This window comes from Hypanus sabinus, chromosome 12 (genome assembly GCF_030144855.1).
Source record: "Hypanus sabinus isolate sHypSab1 chromosome 12, sHypSab1.hap1, whole genome shotgun sequence".
NCBI classification, from domain to species: domain Eukaryota; kingdom Metazoa; phylum Chordata; class Chondrichthyes; order Myliobatiformes; family Dasyatidae; genus Hypanus; species Hypanus sabinus.
The window spans coordinates 81,924,227-81,950,893 of record NC_082717.1 but is presented as its reverse complement, the minus strand read 5'-3'; the positions used below and the strand labels follow the sequence as shown (position 1 = coordinate 81,950,893).

At 39.0% G+C, this 26,667-nt stretch overlaps 1 protein-coding gene across 5 annotated transcripts in view; it reads right to left on the bottom strand.

Moving 5' to 3' along the window:
* ralgapa2 (Ral GTPase activating protein catalytic subunit alpha 2) overlaps positions 1 to 26,667 on the bottom strand; it is a 482,467-nt gene that overhangs the window by 184,608 nt on the left and 271,192 nt on the right. For all 5 annotated transcript variants that reach the window (XM_059986278.1, XM_059986280.1, XM_059986279.1 and 2 more), the window contains exons 32-33: positions 17,012 to 17,195; positions 12,213 to 13,011 (exon numbers count right to left, since the gene is read on the bottom strand). In XM_059986278.1, the coding sequence (XP_059842261.1) occupies positions 12,213 to 13,011; positions 17,012 to 17,195 (983 nt within the window). The remainder of the gene's footprint in view (positions 1 to 12,212; positions 13,012 to 17,011; positions 17,196 to 26,667) is intronic.

Here is a 26,667-nt window from a genome sequence, read left to right as displayed (position 1 = left end):
AAAAGACATATTTGACCAATAATTGAATGAGAAATGATTTTCTTAACAAGAACTAATACGTCATTTAGAAAATGGAAATTTAGAAAAATGACATTGACAATTCGAAATTCAGATGTAAATGTGAAAGACATTTGCTTGAACTTCAATATCCTTAAATTCAGAAACATAACTAGAATTTACTTTCACCCTGTAATTAAATTCTAGGTGCCTGTTTCATTTCACTCTGGAGTCTAAAGGCAAGACTGAGAGTGGAAGAGAGTCTGAGATATTTTAAGAAAGGAATTCTAGGGATTATAACCAAGGCATAGCAACCAATGATACATTGAACAAAATTGGAGATGTAAAAAAAAGGGAAGAACTGGTTAATGTTAGAAATCTGAAAGATTCATAGGGCCAATGAAGGTTACAGAGCTAGTGATGAACAAGGTGGTTGAGAAAATTGAAAAAAAAGAATTAAAAAAACTAGAATGTTGTAGGATCAGCACCATTAGAGCTACTCAGTTGTGATGGGTGAACTTGGTGGAAGAGAGTTCAGATGAATGACATTTCCGTTGGTTGGAGATATAAAACTAAAGGGGAGTCTCAGAATAAGGACTTGGGCATTTTGGACTGGGATGTAGTGAATCCTCTATCTTGGAGGGCTGTGGCACTTCATCACTCTGCATATTCAAGACAGAGTGAAAGATTTTTGGAAAAGAATCATGAGTGGAAGATTGGAAGTCATTAGATTCTCAGCATAGAGAGCTTTTTGGAACCAAAGGCTCTGTTAGTTTCAGCTACAAATGAACAGAATGAAGAACTACGTTAAGTAATATTACAGTTGTGAATACAAGCTCTGCAGCAATGAAAAAGGTATGGGTTGGAAAGTTCAAACCAAGAGCAAATATAACCCCAAGGTTATGATTAGTCTTCTTCAGTCTCAGAATATTGCAAGGAAGTAACAAAATTAGTGGTTAATATACAGAGCTAACAGTCACTTTGACAATGACTTTGGACTTCTCAGTATTCCACTGAAATAAAGTTTTGCTGATCTAATGCTGTATATTAGCCAAAAGACGATTTGCAAATAATAAGACAAGGAGAGCTATTAACCACCTCCTCAGCTCATGGTTATTTAGGGATGGAATATAATACAAGCTTGATCAAAGCCTGAATCCTATGAACAAATACATAAAATATATCCTAATCATTTGGGCAGTTGTGGGGAGAAGAATGGAGGAGCTGATACAAAACTTTGTGAGGGGGAGCTAGATGACATTAACCTACCACCTACCTGTAGAACCTGGCAATGTGCTGTTATATGTTGCCTCCAAGGGACTATGTACAAGTGAAATCTTTAGGTTGGAAAGGGAACATCAGAAATAATACTGTCAAAAATGAGGAGAAAAACAAACTATTGGAACTCTAACCCAGCTGGCAGACTTGATGGGTTGAATGGCCCGATTCTGCTTCTATGTCTTATGTCAAATGAACTTTGAGGGCTCCAGATGCAAAGAACTAAAGGAGAGGAACTTTTTAAAATCATTACGTAGGATTTATCTTGAGACTTGATAAGGAACATTTTGATAAAGCACACATCTCTATCGATTATGTGCTAATTCATCTGTTGGAACCCACTTTGTTTTCTTGTATCCACCTCCAATTGACTATGATTTGGGGAACTATTAAAACTCAAGTCTATCTAATTTAATGAGTTAATAGCTTGCAACATGCATAGTCTCATGTTGCCATGCAAAAGACTAAAGAACAGATAATTTAGTTAAGGGTTGTCCAGTGTTTGAATCTTCCATTTTAAAACCAAGAAGTGATTATGTTAGGAATGTATTGCAAGGGTGTGGCTATTGGTAGTATTTATCACTGAGTACACAGTTCCAGTGAAATCTATTGAATCCCAGTAATATAGAATTAATTTGGAAAACATAAGGAATGATCCTAACAACCAGGCCATCATCCTCTGCTTTCTCTTATTACATCAGTATCTGAGACTTCTGGTGAATTGTGATACCAGTTTCTACTTCAAATCTGTGAACAAAATTCAGCTAGTCACAAATGGTATCATTAGCACTGGTCTTTCACAATATAACATTCATGAATTCTGTAGCATATTTAATATTTCAGTAACATTTGAGTAATACTGTAAATATATTGTTTGATTATTCTTCGTTTCTATAATTCATTATGGATTAAGTTGAAAAGTATGTGAATGGCATTCATCATAACACCACCACTTTATAAGTGAGTGCCTCACTAAAGTAAAACAAAGAAGGCGCATTTGTTCTGAGATCTCATGTTTTTCTTTTAATTCATTTCCAGAGTTACAAACCATAACAGTAGCGACAAGGTAAGTTTTAAATCAAACCAGAGGCAACTGCCTAACTGAGGAAGCAGGACACGCTTTTTTTCTTCCAAAGGGAACAGAGATGTAAGAATTTTTTTTAAAAAGCAGAAAATGGACAAAATTCACGGTTAAACAATACAATGAGTACGGGGTGATAATAACAGATAGCTAGGTGATGAATACTCAATAAATTGAGCTGTATTTTGAAGCAAATGGAAATAGCTGATGAAAAATGATGCCAGTTCTGCTGAGTGTAATAGGTGGAAAAGCATGTAGTTTGACTGCTCCAACCAAACTAACTGGATTGAGCTTTGCTGATACTGTGAAAGTATGCAGTAACATTTAGAACCCAAACCATTGCTGACTGCAGAACGCTTTAGGTTTCATAGGCAGAATCAAAAGAAAGGGGAGTCCACTTCAACGTACACGAGAGAAAGTCTCCCTATTATGTTAGGGATGATCCAAAGGGAAACGAGAAAAGGCCCCACACTGTCTCAGGTCTAGATGGCAACCCAAAATAGCTTGAATGTGCAGCAGAAATTCCAGTTCCTTCAGTTTTGCCAGAGCCAAGATGAACTTGCCCTTGATGGGGTTGACTTATGTGGAGATTGAGAGTTGCACCATTCAACAACTCATAGAGTTTATAAGCTGGAAAACTACCCACCATGGATCAGAACTGAAGAAGCCTCCCGGGTGAGTGGTGAATTGTCTTCTAGATAACACAGCAAGTCTAGCTGCCTTAATTTACTATTGCCTGACCTAGGTGTAGTCAAAATGAAAGCATTGGCTTGAAGCTTTGTCTGGTGGCCTGGGACAGATCAGCAGATTAAAAAACTTGCCATGAACAGTTTAGGATGCCAATGTGTCCAGAAGATGCCAAAAGCTTGGCTTCTCCATGCCTGGGAATGGCCTACATTGCACTGGCAGAGGAGTCATGTGGATTTTGCTGGACCATACATGGGCCAAGCTTCTTGGTAGTAGTGGATGCAGGTACAAAGTGGCCAGAAGTGTTCCCAATAGCCTCCACTACAGCCTCTTATGCTGTCAATATGCTAAGAAGCCTCTTCTCAAGGACTCGTGTTCCAGAACACTTAGTTAGTGACTATGTACCACAGTTTGTCGTGGAAAAGTTCCAGTCATTCCTGAAAATGAATGGAATAAAACTTATTATATCTACACCATATCACTCAGCTACAAATGGCTCGGTGGAAATATTTGCCCAGAGTCTAAAGGATGCATTGCAAGCAATGTCAGCAGAACACACTACATCAACACTGAACCAGAAGCTCGCCAATTTCCTCATTGCATATCGCAATGCAGCACACTTCACAACCAACAAAACACCAGCTATGCTGTTTCTGGGTCGACCCTTGTGCTCACGTTTGGATGTGCTCAAATCCAATCTCAGAAGGAGTACGCAGGACAAACAGCTGAGACAAATTGAAGACTCCTCAAACAAGGAGCTTCGGTATTTCGCTCCTGGACAAGCAGTGCTGGCGATGGCCTACAGTGGTCATCAAAAATCAGTACTTGGAAAGATTAAGGACAGTACAGGGCTCTCACATACTTTGCATCTGATGTCACCTGGAAACAAGATGTTGATTAGTTGAAGAGAGCAGACTCAACTGCTAGAGAAGAAAGGTGTTTAGAGATGGCAGAACCACTTGCTGCAGTCCCAGAGTCAAGTCCCACAACCACCACAGTGGAGGACCCAGAACCTGAGATTATTTCATAGCTGCAAGTCTCTCCTGCCCAGTAGATTGACACTCCTCCACCTCCTTGTCAGGAAAGCTGTTATCCAACAAGAGTAAGAAATCCTCCACAGTGATTAAAGCTTTATGTCTGAATGGGACAATCTAAAATTTGCTATGCTGTGGATATTTATATAGTACTTGTTATATAAACAACTCCTCTACTCCCTATACACCCACGACTGTATTGCCATGCACAACTCCAATTGGCTGATCAAATTTGCAGATGACATGACATTGATAGGCCTTACTTTCTTTTTTTTTATTATTAGTTTCTGGAGTTCAAAACATAACAAATTTGATAAAAACAGAAAGGAAAATGGATCTTAATCTTTTGGTTTTCTCGGCATTTGTTCAACCTCTGCACCTGTTGCTTATCCTAAAACTCTTGGACCAGAGTTCTCAGCTTCTGAACGTGCGGGTTTCCGACTGTACATTGTTAACAGGTAAAAAGCCACGTGTTAACAAACAGAAAGGTAAAGATTCAACTTTGTTATCAGTTATTTACAAAATTGTAATTCAAGACTTGATGAATTCTTGAATGATAATATTGCCTATGTAACTGAAATCCAATTTTTAAAATTGAACAATGGTATCATTAATTAAAACAATTTTTTTCTTTGATGAAAAATCTTATTTAACTGTACTATAAGCTTACAACACAGATTTTATACATCAACATTAGCTTATTATCCAACAAATATCTAATTCAAACTTTACGCATTCCCTGACACTTGTATAGCAATGAGAACAATTAAAATTTTTGATTGAGCCTAAATGCACGATTGTTTCCAAGGGGAACAATTTGCAAATTCAACATTAATTAAACAATTATGAAACATTATGTTTATTGTCTAAGTGAATTATACCAGTCATTATAAAATGGATGCAGAGATTATATTTATACTGCAATATATTCTTAATTATTTTAAGGATATTGAAAGGTTGCAGAGTATTTGAGTATTCTATGCAGAGGACAATTCCACCTGGTCACTGAAATAAACCCTGGCTATACTCATCTTGGGACACAGGAGCAATTGAAGCATTATTTGGCATTGACAGATGTTAGTTACTTCTGTCTCCCTATATGGTTCAGTTAATGTAATGAGTTATCATACTACTTGTAAACATATGTCCTGGTTGACAGATTCATATCATTTTCAAACATGCCTGGAACTGTGTGCAGTAATGTGAAGTAACTTTTGTTGTGTGGATTATAATTTGTTTTAAAATAATGTATTAATTAAATGGACTATAACACTATTTTTTCACCTGTTACCAAGTGCTGAATAAAGACGCTCCTATTACTGAAATTAATGTTTACATATCAGTTTTAAGCATTTATATTTACATCACTTGACTCTGGCACTTTCATATTGGCAAGAGCAATTAATAACAGCTTGCAGTCTCCTTAAATGAAATACAGTATTGGAAAGGCTGAAGCATTTTCTCCCAGGCCCTACTGCAAACTCTATTCCCTAATCACTCACTACAATCCTCTCCTTAGCAACCACCTGAAACTGAAAGAGACATTTAGTAGTTTAGTTTCATACTTAATCTCTAGGTGACAGACACATGCTGTTCATAAATTTGCCTAATTCTACCTCTAACATTGTCCAACTCTGCCTTTGTTTCTGCTCCTTTACCACTGAAACCCTCATCAACGTCTTTGTCATCTCTCTAGCTTATTTTTTAACTGTTTCCCTGCTGTCCTTGCTTGTAAGCTTCATATCATTCAAAATTCTACTGCCTGGTCCAACTCACACTGAGTGCTCTTCACCAATCCTGCCGGACCTACAGTACATGAATTCTGGAGCAATGTTTTGATATTAATATTTTCACCCTGTTTTCCAATCTCTTTGTTGCCTGCTTTCTCTGCCTTGGTAATCTACTCCAGCTCTACAATCAGCACTCCAAAATTTGTTAGCCTTTAGAATATTCCCAAACTTAACTCAACTGCAGTCCTCTTTGGTTGTCAAGGCCTTAAGTATTGAAAATTCCTGCCCAGATTTCTCTTAACATTTACTTTTTCCACCATATTTTATATGTTTTTGTTCAATAATGCTCCTGTTAAATGCCTTGGAATGTTTTGCTCTTTGGGGAAGTGTCAATGTAAATGTTAACAGTCATTGTTCCTATCTACTTGCATCCAGCAGTAGAATATGAACTTATAGATTGGAAAATTAAATTAACACATGCACAAATGTCTGGCACTATTTGACTAAGCAAGAGATGCAACATTCTTTACAACATTAAAAAATCTGGTAACTTGGTTTATTATTGTCACATGTACTGAGGTACAGTGAAATTTTATCTTATCCATACAATTCATTACACCAGTGCAATGAGTATCTTGCAATAGCGGTAGCGGGATCATTTGGAAAATGAATTGACAAAAATGCCAATGACATTTTATCCTTTCAGGATAGGCAATAACTGGTAGCTTTGCCAGTGCACTCACAACCTGAAAAATGAATAAATACATAACTCCCTCTTGTTGTGCTACCTTCCTGTGATGTAGTGCAAGTCACCTTTTTGTAAAATCAATTAACAGAGGCAAGCGGAAAAAGGAACCTGAGCATATTGTACACAAAACAACAGATGGCCAAGGATTGTATTACAGGTACATGCAGTCCCTGAAAAGATTTATTTTGTATTTAGCCTTGTCGTTGTGCTATTATTGCATTCACTAATCTTAAACTAAAGACTTGAAATTCATCCATTTATTTTACTTAATATAATACATATTGTGAAGGACATCTGAAAGGAAAATGAAGAGATGCTCAGAAAATTTTAGGTTTTTGGAAGAGAAAATTAAACAAATGCACTGACCTGAGCTTTCAATAATTTGCAAATTAATACTTTTTTTAAACCACTTATCCCATCAGTCATTGTCATTTACTTCACTCTGAAGGCATAATCAGCCGTTTTGGAATATTGCTTATGGATGATCACAAGCAGATGAAAAAGGAGATGCAGGAAAAAAACTAGCTGTTTCCAATTCAATTTCCTGACCATCTTCCAATGTGGGATGTCAACTTTACCACACCTATCAGTGGAACTGCAGCATTGTTTCTAATGAACGCAGCTTATAACAGACTGGTCAATATTTAACAGAATGCAATTCAATTCCAAAGATTTCCCTCAGCTAGTTTACATTTACCATCTTTCCTTACAACTGAAGAGGAACCTAACTGGCCCACTTGTGTCATTAAAATGGCCAAGCATTTTAATTCCTATCCCATTCCTGTTCTCACATGTCAATCCATGACCCACTTTTATGCCGTGATGAGGCCACTCTCAGAGTTGGGTGGAACAGCACCTCATATTCCACCTCAGTACTCTGCAACCTGATGGCATGAACATCGATTTCTCCTTCCAGTACTTTTTTTCTTTCCCCTCCCCCCCCTTATCCTCTATTCCCCATCCTGGCCTCTTACCTCTTCTCCTCACTCACCAATCACCCACCCTCCCCCCGCAGTACCCCTCCTTTCTTCCCTTACTCCCAAGATCCACTCTCCTTTCCTATCAGATTCCTCCTTTTCTCACCAACCTGGCTTCAACTACCACATTCTAGCTTGTCTCCCTTCCCCTCCCCTACTTTTTATTCTGGTATGTCCCCCATAAGACCATACGACATAGGAATAGAATTAGGCCATTCAGCCCATTGAGTCTGTTCCACCATTCCATCATGGCTGATCCCGGATCCCACTCAACCCCATACACCTGCTTTCTCATCATATCTTTTGATGACCTGACCAATCAGGAAACGACCAATTTCTGCCTTAAATTTATGCATGGACTTGGCCTCCACTGCAGTCTGTGGCAGAACATCCCACAGATTTACTGCACTTTGGCTAAAAAAAGATTCCCCCAGTACTTCTGTTCTAAAGGATCACCCCTCAATTTTGAGGCTGTTCCCTCTAGCTCTGGATACACCCACCATAGGAAACATCCCCTCCATATCAATCCTATCTAGTCCTTACAACATCTGGTAGGTTTTAATGAGATCCCCACCCCCACATTGTTCTAAATTCCAGTGAGTATAGACCCAAAGCTGCCAAACACTCCTCATATGTTAACCCCTTCTTTCCTGGAATCTTCCTCATGAACCTCCTCTAGACTTTCTCCAATAACAACACATCCTTTCTGAGATACGGCCCCAAAACTGTTGGCAATACTCCGAGTGTGGCCTGACTAGTGTCTTATAAAGGCTCAGCATTATCTCCTTGCTTTTATATTCCATCCCCCTTGAAATAAATGCCAACATTGTATTTGCCTTCTTTACCATAAATTCAACCTGTAAATTAACCTTCTAGGAATCTTGCATAAGGGCTCCCAAGTCCCTCTGACCCTCTGATGATTGAAACTTTTCCCCATGTAAATAATAGTTCGCACTATTGTTCCTTTTATCAAAATGCCTTGTCATACATTTCCCAACAATGTATTCCATCTGCCACCTTTTTGCCCATTCTTCCAACTTGTCTAAGTCCTGCTGCAATCACCTTACTTCCTCAGCACTACCTACCTCTCGATCTACCTTCATCTGCAAACTTTGTCACAAAGCCATCAATTCCATTATCTAAATCATTGACAAACAATTGAAAAGCAGCAGTTCCAATACTGACCCTTGAGAAACCACTAGTCACCGGCAGCCAACCAGAAAAGGCCCCTTCCTTTACAGTCCTGATGGAAGGTCTCGGCAAATGTCAACAGTTTATTTGTTTTCATAGATGCTGTCTGGCCCGTTGAGTTCTTTCAGCATTGTGTGTGTGTGTTGCACTGTGTCTATGCTATTTCTCATAGTAATTATATAGGGCTCATACTCGACATATTGCCCTATACCCTAATCTTCATCTCCTGCCCAGTAACTTCATCTTGATTTTTCTATCATCCACTATCACTATGGGCAGCCAATTAACCTATCATCCAGCAACGATTTGGGATTAACATACCAAGGCACCCAAGGGAAACTCAGGTGGTCCAGATCAATCCCAAATGGACCAACATTCATTTGCTATTTATTTTTCATAGAAATGTTACTGTGTAGGTGCACAGTAGGGTGATGCTACTCAATATAATTTCTAAGCAAATGACTTTGTAGGTCGATTGGTTATTTAACAACTGAACCTGAGTTAAATAACCTCCTGGGGCACTTAGCTAACAGTGGGTTATGCAACATTTTTAAACCTTGGCAATCCAAGTATGAAGTGATGAAGGGGCTTGTGGAGAACTATTTCACATAAATAAATAAATGGATGTTCTGAGATGACCAAAACATATTTTTGTCAGAATACAAGATCTGATCATAATGTGAAAGAGCCAGGATATTACCTGGATACTTAAATAATCCTGCTTAACAAAAGATATGAGACATTACATTACAATCTAGAGAATGCCTTCAGGAATTTGAAGAAAAACGGATATATAAAGAACAAAAGGAAACAAAAAAATTGGAATGGTATATTGCATCGAAGACCCTGCATTTATGTAAGATACAAATATACATCTATCCCCGACAGATGGGGAATTCAAGTAACTAATTAAATCTGATTTTTTTGTCATAATAAAGAAGTCTGTATCAGTAACAAAATGAAACTAATGAAAAATCTTAAAAATCTTAAAAATCTATTTACTTGAAGAAGAACTTATTCTAAACCCACAGTGTGGTTAATTCTTCATTGGTTCCCAAATGGTCTAGCAATTAAAGACAGATGATAAACACTAATCAACCAGTGAGGTGTCAATGGGTGAACAAAGCAGCTTGGTGGCAGAGTGACTAGTGTAATGCTGTTACAGCGCTAGCAACCTGGGCTCATTTTTGCAGCTGCCTGCAAGGAGCTTGCACATGCTCTCCATGACTGTGTGGATTTCCCCTGGTTGCTTCCACGTTCCAAAGGTGTATAGTAAATTAACTGTTATCATAGGTTAATTGCAGACATTGGAGTTGTGTGATGAGGGCTCATTGGGTCGTACAGGTCCGTTACTTCCCTGTATCTCAAAATAAATTTTAAAGAAGTGCAGAAGAATACCAGAGATGAAAAAAATTGAGAGGGATGTTGTGTATAATATTGATAGCCTTCCTGTTTACTAAGAGAAAAAGAATAGCCAAATGAAAACTGGGCTCTTTAAAAATAGAGGTGGGTGATTTGCAACTGCAAAACAAAAAAACTAAAAAGTAGGATATTATAGACTTGCTCACCTAATTAATATCAGCTTTCATAACACAGGATGAGGATAATGTACCAGAAACACAACAGTAATAAGAATTAAATCAAAGGGATGAACTGATCAGAAGATGTTAAAGAAACCTAGTTGAGAAAACAAGACCAAACGCAGACCTCTCTTTAGAGGTAGAAATCATCAAATACTTGAGTATAAAAACAGATGTAGATTAGAAAATTACAGATTCTCTTAGCATGATATTCCAAAATTGGAAAATTTCCAACACCCTTTGATTAAGGCAGGAGAAATTAACTTGGAAATTATAACTCTATATATCTAATGTTAATTGTGGAAATGTTACTGGCACCTTTTGTTATGTAAAGAGTAATTAACCACTTAAACATACAAACCAAGTGGAAGGAGTCAGCACAGCAGATAAGAGTAATTTAGGATGTAATTACATGAATTTAAAGAAAGCATTCAATAAGGGAACATTGACCAAAGTAGAACTGGGAGCAGCCCATTTTATGGGTAGGAAATTGATTGAGGAAGAGACAAGAATAAACAGAATCATTGCCATTATAGATATGTGGTTCACAATGAAATATTATACCAAAGGGAGGCATTAAGTAATGAACAATGGATAAAGAGGGTGAAATAAATTAATCAAATTAGACATGTTATTATACAGAACTTCACTATGAGCACCCCTCCTGCCTGCACAACATGACTCCCTGCTGCCAGGTTTCTGTCTTAATTTGGCTCAGTGCTTCCTCATTATAACTTCTGTCCCCAAATATAATGGCATGTGCCTCTACAACATGCTCTCCAATGACACCATTCAGCCACAAAGATCCTATATTCAACTAAAATGCTTTTGGAAAATGTTTTACAAGGGGCAGTTTTGTCCCAAGCATAAAGATGTGATGTTACAATAAAGGTCTAAATTGCAAGAAGAAAAATTAAATATTTCATTGGAATGTATTTATCTCACAAATTATTTTTAACATCTTGATTTTCCATTTGATGGTCTCTGTCTCCTACTAAACCCTTGAAAATTTTCCTCCAAAGCTAAATAGGAAGTCCCCAAATGAGAAATCTGCCAGACAAATATGGGAGAACTAATTTTCTTCAAATAACTTCAAATAAAAAAGACACAAGATTAAAAACACTCTGTAAAAAAAAAGTCACACAAGTGTTTCTGAATATATACACTATTGTGTTTAATTTGTTTTGAACACATATTCAAAAACAAATTCATTGGGCCACCAAGAGATAGGTATAATTTGCCTGATTTATTTTTGATTTTTCAAATGTGAACTAACTTTTAACCAAACATGTACTCAGAACTTTGTACTAGTATGTCTTGCATCCATGAACTATGAACATTTCCATAACAAGTGAGCTGCTTCTATTTCCAATTTTACTTCCATTTTTAAACTTCTTTGCTCTACAGCATCATCTTAATTTTAACCTTATTTCATCAAAATGCCCTTTATTGTGTGCCCTTCAACAACTCCTTACATGCATTTAAAAAGGAAGAAGAATTAGGAGTTTAGAAACAAAACACCTTTATATTTTTAACTTTAAAAGTTTTTGATTCAGCAAAATTTCTTATTTATTATTCAGTGGTAATCATTTATTTTGCACAAAAATACTTGAGAGATCCATCACCACACAACTCAAAAATCTACATGTGATATCGTCCTGTCATAAGATCAATGATAAAACTTGTTTCTAATCTACTTATGTCATAGACTAAACCAATGGAAGTGTATATTTATTGAAGAGACTTTTAAAAAAGAATGGAATTATTAACTTTCACTAAACAAAAAAGAGCTCCAGAGATGGGGCTGTGGGAAAGTTGACCAGTATATTGCATGGAGTACTTCCAAAGATTCCGACTGATCTGGGCGACACACTACATTTGAAGACTTTTAGAAGGATTTAAAGCTTACCTTCGGTCCCAAGAATTCATTCCCATGTCATTAAGAAAGAGTCTACAGTAGTAAAAGGGTGCCTGAGGTTCATGATGAGTAGATTCTTTTTGACTGGCCACACTCATACAATAATCCTTGCTCCACTTTCTCACGTATTCCTCCTCCTGATTGCTTTGTCTCATTATAGCATCCATGATGTTCTTTTCCTGATCACCGTTCATTCCAACTGGTGGTGGCGCTGGCTCACCGAGTCCCAGTTTCGGATGTGGCAAACATTCTGGACTGGTGTTAACTAAGTCCTCAAGCAGCTGATCAAGATTATCTTCCTCTGGTTGATGTGCACTGCAATCAGGCTTCTGCATGTCACACTGACCATCACCCATAAAAGTAACATTTGTAGAGGGGGATGTCCTACTGTCATTAGAACAGTTCATTGGATTGCTAAACGGACAATACAGAATCTGACCATCCCAAGAATACTTTCCAGAGATATCACGCACAATCACCCTCACATCTGACGCAGGAAGGCTTGGATCATTACTAGACGTCCTTTCTAACATCACGGTTTCAGCGGGAATTTGAAGATAAGAAATAAGGGTGCTATCATTAAGCACAAAAAGTTGCAAATTTGGGCTTTTGAAAACCTCAGCAGATAGGTCTGATGATTCCACATACGGGTTGTCATGGTTCTCACTGATGAGGCTATGAAGTATGGCAGGACTTCCTCTGAGTGGATAGTGACCCAAATGGTTAATTAGGTGTGTCATTACCATACGTGCTGTAAGAGGGACCAACTCCAAACTTCTCCTCTTCTTACCTATAACAAACAGTAGCAAAAGCTATTAAAATATATAAAACAATTCATCTCCATTTTTAAAAGTAACAACCTTGGTATTTATTCTTCTCTTTTCCTAGCTTGATCATATTACATCTGTATTTTATAAATCAGATCATTTGAATACATCTGTCCAAACTATTATATACAGAGCTCCTACAAGATCTCCCACCTTCAAATTTGGGCAAAAACACATAGGAACTTTTGCTAAATCTCAACGTCTATCTTGAGGTTTAGCAAACTTTTTGGAATAGCAGCTGTAAACCAGATGGCAAGCCTCAATACTGCCTGGCCGAAGCCACCATCTACAGTAACTGAGGCTTCAAAATCCATAGTGATCCAGGTAGAATGCACACCACCAACGTTACTCAACTAGTACTCCAATTTGTATGCTTTCATGAAACTGAAATTCATTGCTGGAAATGCCACTCAATGGAAGCAATATTTATTTTGTCTTCATTTAGTGATACAGTATGGAACAGGCTCTTCCGACCTAACAAGCTGCACCACCCAGCAACCCATCTATTTAACCCTCATCTATTCACCGGACAATTAACCTTCTAACCAGTAGACTTTTAGACTATGGGAGGAAACTGGAGATCCTAGAGCAAACCAGCACACTCACAGGAAGGAATTTCTAAGTTTCTTACAGAGGACGCTGGAGCTGAACTCCGAACTCCAGCGTTTTGAGCTGTAATAGCTTCATGTTGACTGCAAAGCGGCCATGGTGTCCCAATTATCATAGAAGTGGCAGTTACAAACTTCAATGACTAAAACAGATTTTTCTATTTCACCATTTAGCAAGATAATATTTCAATGTTCTATTTCTTTCCATGGTACATTTTCACACAATGATGACTCAGTCACAGACAACAGGGAATGCAAAAAAGGCTTTAACCTGGAAGCACCAATTTAATTTGTCATTTTTACAAGCAAGAAAGCAAATTATGCTACATTTATTCTGAGGTTTACAAATCTACTTTTTCTCCTCATTCTTTGTTAAGAATAATACTCCTGCACTAAAATGCTGTCATACATCTGTTTGCAAACAAAATAATACTTTGTCAAAATGAAATGAACTGTTCTGAATATGATCTTGCATTGGTATGTGGGCTACAATGGAGTTCTGAAAATCAGCCTGTCAGAAGTGATCCCCAACATGATTAACATCGTTCAAAGGTGGTATCTTCCATGCAATGCAAAACAAGCCATGATCCCACAAGTAAGGCTGCACATGTCATGCTGGTGGCTTGGAAAAGGGGAAGGTGCAAAGGGTAAAGTGAATGGCACACAACCTTGATACTGTTGTTTATGATTTTGAACGTCACCAGTCGGTCATTTTAAAATAAAGTAACAACAATTTGTTGGAAGCACTTGGCAGGTCAAAGCAGCATCTGTAGGAGGAAAGAAATTCTCAGGACTGATTCAGGGTTTTGACCTGAAACACCAGCAATTCCTTTCCTCTCATAGATACTGCTTGACCACCAGCAGATGGTTTATTGCTCTATATTTCAGCACTGCAGCCTTGATTTTTAAAATAAGGAATCTATTGAATAGTCTGTTTAGATCATTTTCACTGAACTTTCAATGCCCTAGTAGGAGCAAGCTGAATGAAGGCAGTTGGATTTTCAGCAGTAAATCCTTTTGAAGGACCTGGACAAGCTATCCCCTTACCCACTCTCAAGCAACCAGCCCAATGAAACAATTGAAAAATACCTATAATGGTGGCTCAGTTTGGCTGAAATTAATTTCTGTCAAAAATCAAACATTTCTAATATTCAGAACATTCTAATTGTAATTAACTAAAATTAAATTGAAACTCAAGTCCTAAAACATTGAAATAAAAAGTTTTAAAATAAACTATAAACAACTTTGCTTATTCTCACTTTTTTGCACCCATCCTCCTCCAATGAAATTAATTTAAGGTGCAATTAGGTGTCACATTTTGAGAAGACAAATCGGGGTAGGAATTTTAAACTGAATGGTAAAGCCCTGAGGAATGTTGTACTCTGGAGTACAAGCACATGGTTCTCTGAAACTCGTGTTTAAGTAGACAGGGTAGTGAAGAAAGCTTTTGGCTCGCAGGCCTTCATTAGTCAGGGCAATCAGCATTAAAGATAGGGCATTATGTTACAGTTATACAAAAGGGATGATGAAGCTGCCTTTGGAATTATTTTAGGTCACCTGCTATTGGAAAGATCCCTTTAAGCTGGAGACAATGCAGAAAAAAAATTACCAAGCTAATTGCAGGTTCAAAGAGTTTGAGCAGGCTAGGAGGACTTCATTCATTGGAATGCAAAAGGATGATGGGTGATCTTATGGAAGTGTATCAGATAGCAGTCTTTTATCCTTAGGGTTGGGGAATCAAGAACTAATGGGCATATATTTGAGGTGGTGGTGGGGGGAGGGAGGGAGGAAGAGATTTAATAGCAACCTGAGGAGCAACTTTTTCCATCCAGAGAGTGGTCCATATATCAAATGAATTGCCAGAGCAAGTGTTTGAGACAATACTTAAGAGGCACTTGCAAAGGTAACTGAACAGGAAAGGTTTAAAGGAATATGGGCCTAACGTGGGCAAATGGGCATCTTGGTCAGCATGCACCCGCTGAGCCAAAAAGGCTGGTTTCCATGTGTTTAACTCTATGATTCTAAAGTAAAATTATCTCTGCATCATCCGATCCCATATGGGTACTGAAGCAGATTCCACACTGCAGTGTATGGAGGTTCCATGTTGACATATGCATGTGCAGGAATCCCAGACTTGCTGGCATTTCCTGGCAAATTTCAGATCATCAATTATCTAATAGGTTTGATTATTTTTATTGTAAACGTACTTTTCAAAATGAAATCCAATTTCTCCCAGTGTTAATTTTGATGTTTATCTTACTTCGACAAAATCCAAAACCTGGAAGTGGAAAAAAAACACCTATTTTATTTAACACAAGAATGCCCTGCTTTAGCTTGTATGGCTGCATGGAACAGCAACGTCTGGACTCAAAATATGAATATATACACTCAGTAGCCACTTTATTAGATACCTCCTATACCTAATAAAGTGGCCAATTACTGTACGTCCATAGTCTTCTATTGCTGTTGCCCATCCACTTCAAGGTTCAATCTGTTGTGTGTTCAGAGAAGCTCTTCTACACATCACTGTTATAATGTGTGGGTATTTGAGTTACCATCACCTTCTTGTCAGCTTGAACCAGTCTGGCCACTCTCCTCTGCTCTCACTCATTAACAAGGCGTTTTTGCCCATAGAACTGCTGCTCACTGGGTGTTTTTTTTTTGTTTATTGCACCTTTCTCGAAAACTCCACAGATTGCTGTGTGTGAAAATCCCAGGAGATGAGCAGTTTTTGAGATACTCAAACCACCCCATCTGGCATCAATTATCATTCCATGGTCAAAGTCACTTAAATCGCATTTCTTCCTCAGTTTGATGTTTTGACTTAACAACTGAACTTCTTGAACATGTCTGAATGCTTTTAACCATTGAGTTGCTGCCACATGATTGGCTGATTAGATATTTGCATTAACAAGCAGGTGTACAGGTGTATCTCATAATGTGGTCACTGAACGCAATTCAAGCAAATTAATTAATTAATTTTATTTAATCTGTAAACAGTTAATAACTATAACTAATTGCATCATGTAACAACATTTAAACAGAACTTAAAAGTCTCTGCAAAAAAGGTATTCAGTCAAAATTTTCCAATCAGCATAGAAATAAGGCTGGTGTTAAATAATTTATTTTAAATGGGTTAATTCTTACATTAAAAATGTGAAATGGAAAATCTATGTTATACAATCAAAACTACAGCTCTTTATTTAAGGTCTGTGGCTGTGATTGTACCAAACTATAACTTTTATATTAGTGTGTTAACTTGTCTTCAATGACTAAATTGGAAGAAACATCTTCTATTGGAGATTTCCTAAGAATTGCAATTCATCAAAAATTATTCTACATGTGAAACACTTACTTTCAGTGATAGTAAGAAGGCTGCCTAAATCTTTTGAGACATAGGAATATGTTGGTTCAGAATTTTTGACATTTCCCAATGTCAAAAATGGATCATATTCTGTAGAGGAGACATCTGCAAGAGTCAGCAGGTATTGACTTTGTTGAGTAAAGAGGTTAGAGCCATAAACACATGAGTGTAATACCTGTAAAACAAAAAGCAACAGATGGGTACGATGAATCCCACACACAGTTATGATCTGATTCATTGAGCTAGCTTTATGAGTTCCCTGACACTGCAGCTTACTGTTAATTAATTCATTTTGTAAACAGCACAATGAAATGGCAGCATCATTTCTCTTTTCTATCAAATCCATATTATTTTGCTCCTCCAGGATCTAATTAAAAGGAAAGATGACGCACAGTGACTAATCACTGCATCGCTGGTGCTGCATTTACAAGCATGTGAACAATATAAAATTCATCCTTAAATAAAGATAAGGTGAATTCTTAATGTGGAAATTGATGGCATGCTACACAAGATTTATTTGGTATTATTTTATTTTCACTAGTTGCATTATTTCTTCTTTCTAAAAATGCTTAAGTAAATTAGTAATTCAAGTCTGAATTGCATTAGGTTCTGATATTGAAAATCTCAGGGACTTTTCTTTGTAATCTAACTTTTATCAAAAAATTAAAATAAAATAAAAATAGGAAATTTAAAAAATAACAAAAATTAAAACTAAATGACTTTTGTGCAGATGCAGAGGATATTTACTAGGATTCTGCCTGGATTAGAGAACACAAATTATGAGGAAAGTTTAAGCAAGCTGGGGGTTTTCTTTTTGGAGGAAGGAGGATGAGAGACGACTCTTGGCTACTCTTGTAGTTGGCTTTACTTTAAATCTCTTTGGATGAGGACATGTTGAAACAAAGTGAAGAAACTGACTCCAGGATGCATTTGCAGAGTGTGTAAAATCTTAGAAACAATTTTGCAAAAAGCATAGCTGAATGGTGCTTTAATAGGAATCATATTATAAAAATTGAAAAAAAACATATACAAAGGCAATTAAAGTTGGAATTTGCTATTGGTTTATTATTGGTACATGTACCAAGTGAAAAGCTTCTGTTCAAGAATTCAACTTCAGCTTATAAGAAGTCCATTCAAGAGTCTGATAACAGCAGGACAGAAGCTGTCCTTAAGCCTGGTGGTAAGTATTTTCAAGCTTTTGTTTCTTGTCCCCGATGGGAGGGGAGAGAAGACTGGGATGGGAAGGGCCCCCCAGTTAGTTTGGCTGCTTCCTGTGGCAGCAGGAAATCTCGATGGATTCACAGGAGGGGAGGCTGGCTTGCATAATAGACTGAACTAATTCCACAGGTCTGTAGTTTCTTGTCATCTCAAGCAGAGCAATGGCTATACAAAGCAGTGGATAGGATGTTTTCCATGGTGCATCTAGAAATAATCATAAAAGTCATCATGGACACCACAATTTTTTGCAAATAATATAACTACTAGATCAACACTTTTGTAGGTTTAGTAACATGGGTCATGATTTGCTGATTTCCCTGATCCCAACTGCTTGATCATGCTGTGAGTATTGCTTCTTGTTCTCCCAATTTCTATCCCTGGCTCCTAATTGTTGGCTTTCCCATTCTCTTTCAATGCCTTATTGATATTTTCTGTTATCCTATTATGATGGAGTGGAAGACAAGATACTTTGCTGGTTTGCACTGTGAGTGAGGTAATTAGGGACCACGCTCTAAGAATTGGACATTCAGCCTTATCTCAATGAAGAAAGTACATACCTTCTTTACATGGATAACAACATTTTCTCCACAATCTCCATCAGCACAGGTGCACCACAAGACTCCGTGCTGAGACCTCTGCTCTACTCACTTTACACCTATGACTGTGTGGCTAAGCACAGCTCCAATGCCATATTGAAGTTTGCTGACAACACCACTGTTGTAAGCCGAATCAAAGGTGGTGACAAATCAGCATATAGAAAATCAGGCTGAGTGGTGCCACAACAACAACCTCTTACTCAATATCAGTGAGACCAAGAAACTGATTACTGACTTCAAGGGGAGGAAACCTGAGGTCAGTAAGCCAGTCCTCATCAGAGGATCAGAGGTGGAGAGGTCAGTAACTTAATTTAAAGCTTTTTTAAAACTTTAAAAAAATGTCCTGGGCCCAGTACAATTACTAAGAAAGCAGGGCAGCATCTCTACTTCCTTAGGAGTTTGCGAAGATTCGGCATGATATCTAAAACTCTGGCGAACTTCTGAAGGTGTGCAGTAGAGAGTATATTGACTGGCTATATCACAGCCTGATATGGAAACACCTGTGCCCTTGAACAGAAAATCCTACAAAAAAAGAGGGTGGATAGGACCCAGACAACCATGGGTAAATCCCTCCCCACGAAGAATACATCTACATCAAGCGTTGTTACAGGAAAGCAGTATCCATAATCAGGGACCCCTCCCAGGACATGTTTGATTTTCATGTTGCCATCAGGAAGAAGGTACAGGAACCTCAGGATTCACACCACCAGGTTCAGGAATAGTTATTACCCCTCAACCATCAGGCTTCTAAACAAGACGGGATAACTTCACTGAACTGAATTGTTCCCACAACCTATGGACTCATTTGCAATGACCTCTTCATCTCAAATTCTTGGTGTTTTTTGCTTTTTTATTTGTTTTTTTTGTATTTGACCAATTTGTTGCACACTGGTTGAACACCCACATTGACGTTGATTCTATTATGGTTTTATTGAGTATGTCCACATGAAAATGAATTTCAGGGTTGTATTCAGTGACATATATTTACTTAGATAATAAATTTTCTTTGAACTAAGCTTATAGGTACCCTGATTAAATTCTCATAAGGATTCAATAAATATCCAAGCATGTGGGAGATGGCTTGTGATTCAGAGAACTTGCTGAAGATGACAAAGGGATAATTTGACAACTATTTTGTGAAATGGTAGCTTTGTCTAGCAAAGTAAAAATCATCATAAATTAAACAATGGACTAAAAATGTATCAGACAAAATATTCATAGAGTTCTTGACATTAGAAACCCAAGTTTATAGTTTTCACTGGCAATGAACTCCATCCATTTCCAGTTCCCAGCTCCAAAGTGAGTTTGATACATGGGTAATTTTGCAAGTACAGATTATAAGCTAAGGTAGAAAGTAATGACACAATAAAAAAAGAAATTCAGATAGAAAGTGAAAATATTTAGTTAAAGCCAAGAAAGAAGGAAGCAAGTGGCTAGTGATTCAGCTAAACTGACAAGGGGGTTTATACACAATACCAAAGAATATGTATGCACAATTATTTGACATAATGAGAATTAAAGACAAGCCAATAAACATTTTAGAACTTCACTTCCAACCCCACCTTCTCAAAATATCACTTTTTTTCTTTCCCTTAAAACTAAGTGCTATATAATGTTGGTTTAACTTAATGTGGATTAGGAAACTGCTTCATTGAGCGCCTTCACTCTGTCTGTCACAAAAGGTAGGATTTCCTAGCGGCCACCCAGTTCAATTCAACTTTCCATTCCCTATGTCGATCTATGGTCTTCTCTACTGCCTCGATGTGGCCAGTCACAGATTGAAGGAGCAACATCTCATATTCTGTCTGGGTAGCCTCTAAACTAGAAGATCATCAATTTCTCAAACTTGTGGTACTTTCTCTCCCTCCCCTCCTCTCTTTTTCCATTTCTCTTTCTGGTTATCCTCTCACCCCTTCTCTTTTCCTCACCTGCCCATTACCTCCTCTCCTTCTTCCCTTTCTTCCATGATTCACCATCCTCTCCTATCAGCTTCCTCCTTCTTCTGCCCTTTCTCTCTTACAACTATTACCACACAGCTTCTTACTTCATCCCCCTCCCACCCAGCTACCTTCCTCCTCACCTGGTTTCAGCTACTACATAGCAACCCTTCCCCTCCCACATCTTTTTATTTTGCTTTCTGACCTCTCCCCTTCCAGTCCAGATGACAGCCAGAAATGTCAACTGCTTCCATAGATGCTGCCCGACTTGCTGAGTTCCTCCTGAATTTTATGTGTGTTGCTCAAGATGCCTAGCATCTGCAGAATCTCTTGTGTTATTTAATGATCAGTCTTGCCAGTGTGCTCTTTAAGTCAAATTTTCACTTAGGTGTAGCTATGAGCCTTCTCAGTAGTTACGTAATTGAGGTTCACATTTAAACTCAAACATGAAGTGCTGATGGTCTTTACAGTGAAGGCTTGCTAGAGCAAAATAAAAACAACAAAAAAACTGAAATGAGAATAATATTATAGAGTACTAATCATACAATTGTTTGATTTCCATATAATCTGCTTTCTATTCAAGACCGATCCATATGTAGTTACACTCTGTTGCTAACAAGGAATAAAATGAGCCAGTGCAACTTGGTTTTACTCATTGACTGATTACAGAAACAAGAACCCATAATTCAATTTTCAGGGAGAAATTGACACAATTCAGTGCACTAGAAATCAATTGAAACTCTTTGCTCAGTTTACAGAAAAATAATTACTTAGAATAAAAGGCTAGTTACCACATCTTACGTTTGCAAGTTTTAAGATATTTACTCAAGGAGAAGTTAGAGCACTGAAAGCAACAAAGGATATTAACTGGTCCAGAGACAAAATTTAATAATAGATAATATGCAGCTAATTATGAGCATCAGTTTACTCAAAGTGTATCAAAAGTTAATACTGAGTAAAAGGGATATCAAAGTTGATGACAAGAACTGTAAAACTGTTCAACTGATGATCTTTAAATGCCTCAGAATAAAGCAAGCCATTAAGACCATAGCATCAGTCACAATTTTGAAAGATAGAGCAGGGGGCAGGGATACAGATTTCTGGATCTTTGGGACCTCTTTTGGGGCAGGTGTGACCTGTACAAAAAGGGCGGGTTGCACTTGAATCCCAGGGGGACCAATATCCTGGCGGGGAGGTTTGCTAAAGTTACTGGGGAGAGTTTAAACTAGTTGTTGGGGGGTGGGAACCGAACTGAAGGGACTGGGGAAGAGGAGGTTGGCTCACAAATAAAGAAAGCTTGTAGGCAGCACGAGAGGGAGGATAGGCAGGTGATAGAAAAGGGACGCACTCAGTCCGAAGGTTTGAGATGTGTCCATTTTAATGCAAGGAGTGTTGTGAACAGAGTGGATGAGATTAGAGCATGGATCAATACTTGGAGATATGATGTGGTGGCCATTACAGAGACTTTGATGGCTCAGGGACAGGAATGGTTACTTCAAGTGATGGGTTTTAGATGTTTCAGAAAGGACAGGGAGGGAGGCAAAAGAGGTGGGGGCATGGCACTGCTGATCAGAGATGGAGCCACGGCTGCAGAAAAGGTGGACCCCATGGAGGGATTGTCTACGGAGTCTCTGTGGGTGGAGGTTAGGAACAGGAAGGAGTCAATAACTTTACTGGGTGATTTTTATAGGCCACCTAATAGTAACAGGGATATCAAGGAGCAGAAAGGGAAACAGATCCTGGAAAGGTGTAATAATAGCAGAGTTGTCATGATGGGAGATTTTAATTTCCCAAATATCAATTGGCATCTCTGTAGAGCAAGGGGTTTGGATGGGGTGGAGTTTGTTAGGTGTGTTCAGGAAGGTTTCTTGACACAGTATGTAGATAAGCCTACAAGAGGAGAGGCTGTACTTGATTTGGTATTGGGAAATGAACCTGGTCAGGTGTCAGATCTCTCAGTGGGAGAGCATTTTGGAGATTTGCAGATGATACAAAGTTGGGTGGCAGTGTGAAATGCGGGGAGGATGTTATAAGAATGCAGGGTGACTTGGACAGGTTTGGTGAGTGGGCAGATGCATGGCAGATTCAGTTTAATGTGGATAAATGTGAAGTTATCCACTTTGGTGGTAAGAACAGGAAGGCAGATTACTATCTGAATGGTGTCAAGTTAGGAGAAGGGGAAGTACAATGAGATCTAGGTGTCCTTGCTCATCAGTCAATAGGCAGTAGACAATAGGTGCAGAAGTAGACCATTCGGCCCTTCAAGCCTGCACTGCCATTTTAAGATCATGGCTGATCAAATACTATCAATACCCGGTTCCTGCATTGTCCCCATATCCCTTGATTCCCCTATCCATAAGATATCTATCTAGCTCCTTCTTGAAAGCATCCAGAGAATTGGCCTCCACTACCTTCCGAGGCAGTGCATTCCAGACCCCCACAACTCTCTGGGAGAAGAAGTTTTTCCTTAACTCTGTCCTAAATGACCTACCCCTTATTCTCAAACCATGCCCTCTGGTACTGGACTCTCCCAGCATCTGGAACATATTTCCTGCCTCTATCTTGTCAAATCCCTTAATAATCTTATATGTTTCAATCAGATCCCCTCTCAATCTCCTTAATTCCAGCGTGTACAAGCCCAGTCTCTCTAACCTCTCTGCGTAAGACAGTCCAGACATCCCAGGAATTAACCTTGTGAATCTACGCTGCACTTCCTCTACAGCCAGGATGTCCTTCCTTAACCCTGGAGACCAAAACTGTACACAATACTCCAGGTGTGGTCTCACCAGGGCCCTGTACAAATGCAAGAGGATTTCCTTGCTCTTGTACTCAATTCCCTTTGTAATAAAGGCCAACATTCCATTAGCCTTCTTCACTGCCTGCTGCACTTGCTCATTCATCTTCAGTGACTAATGAACAAGGACTCTGAGATCTCTTTGTATTTCTCCCTTACCCAACTCTACACCATTCAGATAATAATCTGCCTTCCTGTTCTTACTCCCAAAGTGGATAACCTCACACTTATTCACATTAAACACCATCTGCCAAGTATCTGCCCACTCACCCAGCTTATCCAAGTCACCCTGAATTCTCCTAACATCCTCATCACATGTCACACTGCCACCCAGCTTAGTATCATCAGCAAATTTGCTGATGGTATTTTCTATGCCTTCATCCAAATCGTTAATGTAAATGGTAAACAGCTGTGGTCCCAATACCGAGCCCAATGGCACCCCATTAGCCACCACCTGCCATTCCGAGAAACAGCGATTCACCGCTACCCTTTGCTTTCTATCTGCCAACCAGTTTTCTATCCATGTCAATGCCTTCCCCCCGATGCCCTGAGCTTTGATTTTACCCACCAATCTTCTATGTGGGACCTTATCAAATGCCTTCTGAAAATCGAGGTACACTACATCCACTGGATCTTCCTTGTCTAACTTCCTGGTTACATCCTTGAAAAACTCCAATAAATTAGTCAAGCATGATTTGCCCCTGGTAAATCCATGCTGGCTTGGCCCAATCTTATCACTGCTATCTGGATATGCCACTATTTCATCTTTAATAATGGACTCTAGCATCTTCCCCACTACTGATGTTAGGCTGACAGGACAATAGTTATTTGTTTTCTCCCTCCCTCCTTTCTTAAAAAGTGGGATAACATTAGCCATTCTCCAATCCTCAGGAACTGATCCTGAATCTAAGGAACATTGGAAAATGATTACCAATGCATCCACAATTTCCAGGCCCACCTCCTTTAGTACCCTAGGGTGTAGACCATCTGGACCTGGGGATTTGTCAGCCTTCAGTCCCATCAGTCTACTCATCACCGTTTCCTTCCGAATGTCAATCCGATTCATTTCCTCTGTTACCCTATGTCATTGGCCCATCCATACATCTGGGAGATTGCTTGTGTCTTCCTTAGTGAAAACAGATCTAAAGTACTCATTAAATTCTTCTGCCATTTCTCTGTTTCCCATAACAATTTCACCCAATTCATTCTTCAAGGGGCCCAACATTGTTCTTAACTATCTTCTTTCTTTTCACATACCTAAAAAAGCTTTTGCTATCTTCCTTTATATTCCTGGCTAGCTTGCGTTCGTACCTCATTTTTTCTCCCCGTATTGACTTTTTAGTTAAGTTCTGTTGTTCCTTAAAAACTTCCCAATCATCTGTCCACCCACTCACCTTAGCTCTGTCATATTTCCTTTTTTTTAATACTATGCAATCTCTGACTTCCTTTGTCAACCACTGTGGCCCCTTTACCCCCTTTGAATCCTTCCCTCTCTGGGGGATGAACTGATTTTGCACCTTGTGCATTATTCTCAAGAATACCTGCCATTGCTGTTCCACTGTCTTTTCTGCTAGGCTATCCGTCCAGTCAACTTTGGCCAGCTCCTCCCTCATGACTCCATAGTTTCCCCTGTTCATCTGCAACACTGACACCTCCGAGCTGCCCTTATCCTTCTCAAATTGTAGATAAAAGCTTATCATATTGTGATCACTACCTCCTAATGGTTCCTTTACTGCGAGATCGCTTATCAAATCCTGTTCATTACATAACACTAAATCCAGAATAGTCTTGTCCCTGGTTGGCTCTCGTACAAGCTGTTCCAAGAATGCATCCTGTAGGCACTCCACAAACTCCCTATCCTGTGGTCCAGCACCAACCTGATTCTCCCAGTTCACCTGCATGTTGAAATTCCCCATAACTACTGCAACATTACCTTTGCCACATGCCAATGTTAACTCCCTATTCAACTTGCACCCAATATCCATGCTACTGTTTGGTGGCCTGTAGACAACACCCATTTGGGTCCTTTTGCCCTTACTGTTCCTCAGTTCTATCCACACAGACTCTACTTCTCCTGACCCTATGTCCCCCCCTTGCAAAGGACTGAATCTCATACCTCACCAACAGGGCCACCCCACCCCCTCTGCCCACATTTCTATCCCTACAATAGCATGTATACCCTTGTACATTCATTTCCCAGGTCTGATCTCCCTGCAGCCATGTCTCCATTATCTCAACAACATCATAGTTACCCATTTGCACCTGGGCTTCAAGCTCATCCGCCTTATTTCTGACACTTCATGCATTCAGATATAGAAGTTTTAGCCCATTTCTCCTCTCTCTGTTTGAATCGTTGCCTATTGTGCTTAACCCAGCTCCCCGAACTCCCATCGGGCTATACACCCCTAGAATTTTGTTGCCCTTCCTAAATTTACTTATTCTTTCAACACATTTAACTCCATGTTCCGTCAGACCATCCCTCTGTACATGAGTCCTCCTTATCACTTGTTCTACCCCACCTTCCTCTACTACACACTTAATATTCCGGAACCGTGTAGTCCCCACCTGTCCTTTATTCTTCCGCTCACTGTCCTCTCTCACATTCTGGATCCTCGCCCCCTGCAAATTTAGTTTAAACCCCCCCCAAGAAGCACTAGCAAACTTCCCTGCAAGAATGTTAGTACTGCTCCAGTTCAGGTGTAAACCGTCCCTTCGGAACAGATCCCACCTTCCCTGGAACAAAGCCCAATTATCTACAAACCTGAAGTCACTGAAAGTAAGCATGCAGGTACAGCAGGCAGTGAAGAAAGCTAATGGCATGTTGGCCTTCATAACAAGGGGAGTTGAGTATAGGAGCAAAGAGGTCCTTCTGCAGTTGTACAGGGCCCTGGTGAAACCACACCTGGAGTATTGTCTGCAGTTTTGGTCTCCAAATTTGAGGAAGGACATTCTTGCTACTGAGGGAGTGCAGTGTAGGTTCACAAGGTTAATTCCCGGGATGGCGGGACTGTCATATGTTGAAAAATTGGAGCGACTTGGCTTGTATACACTGGAATTTAGAAGATGAGAGGGGATCTGATTGAAACATGTAAGATCTTTAAG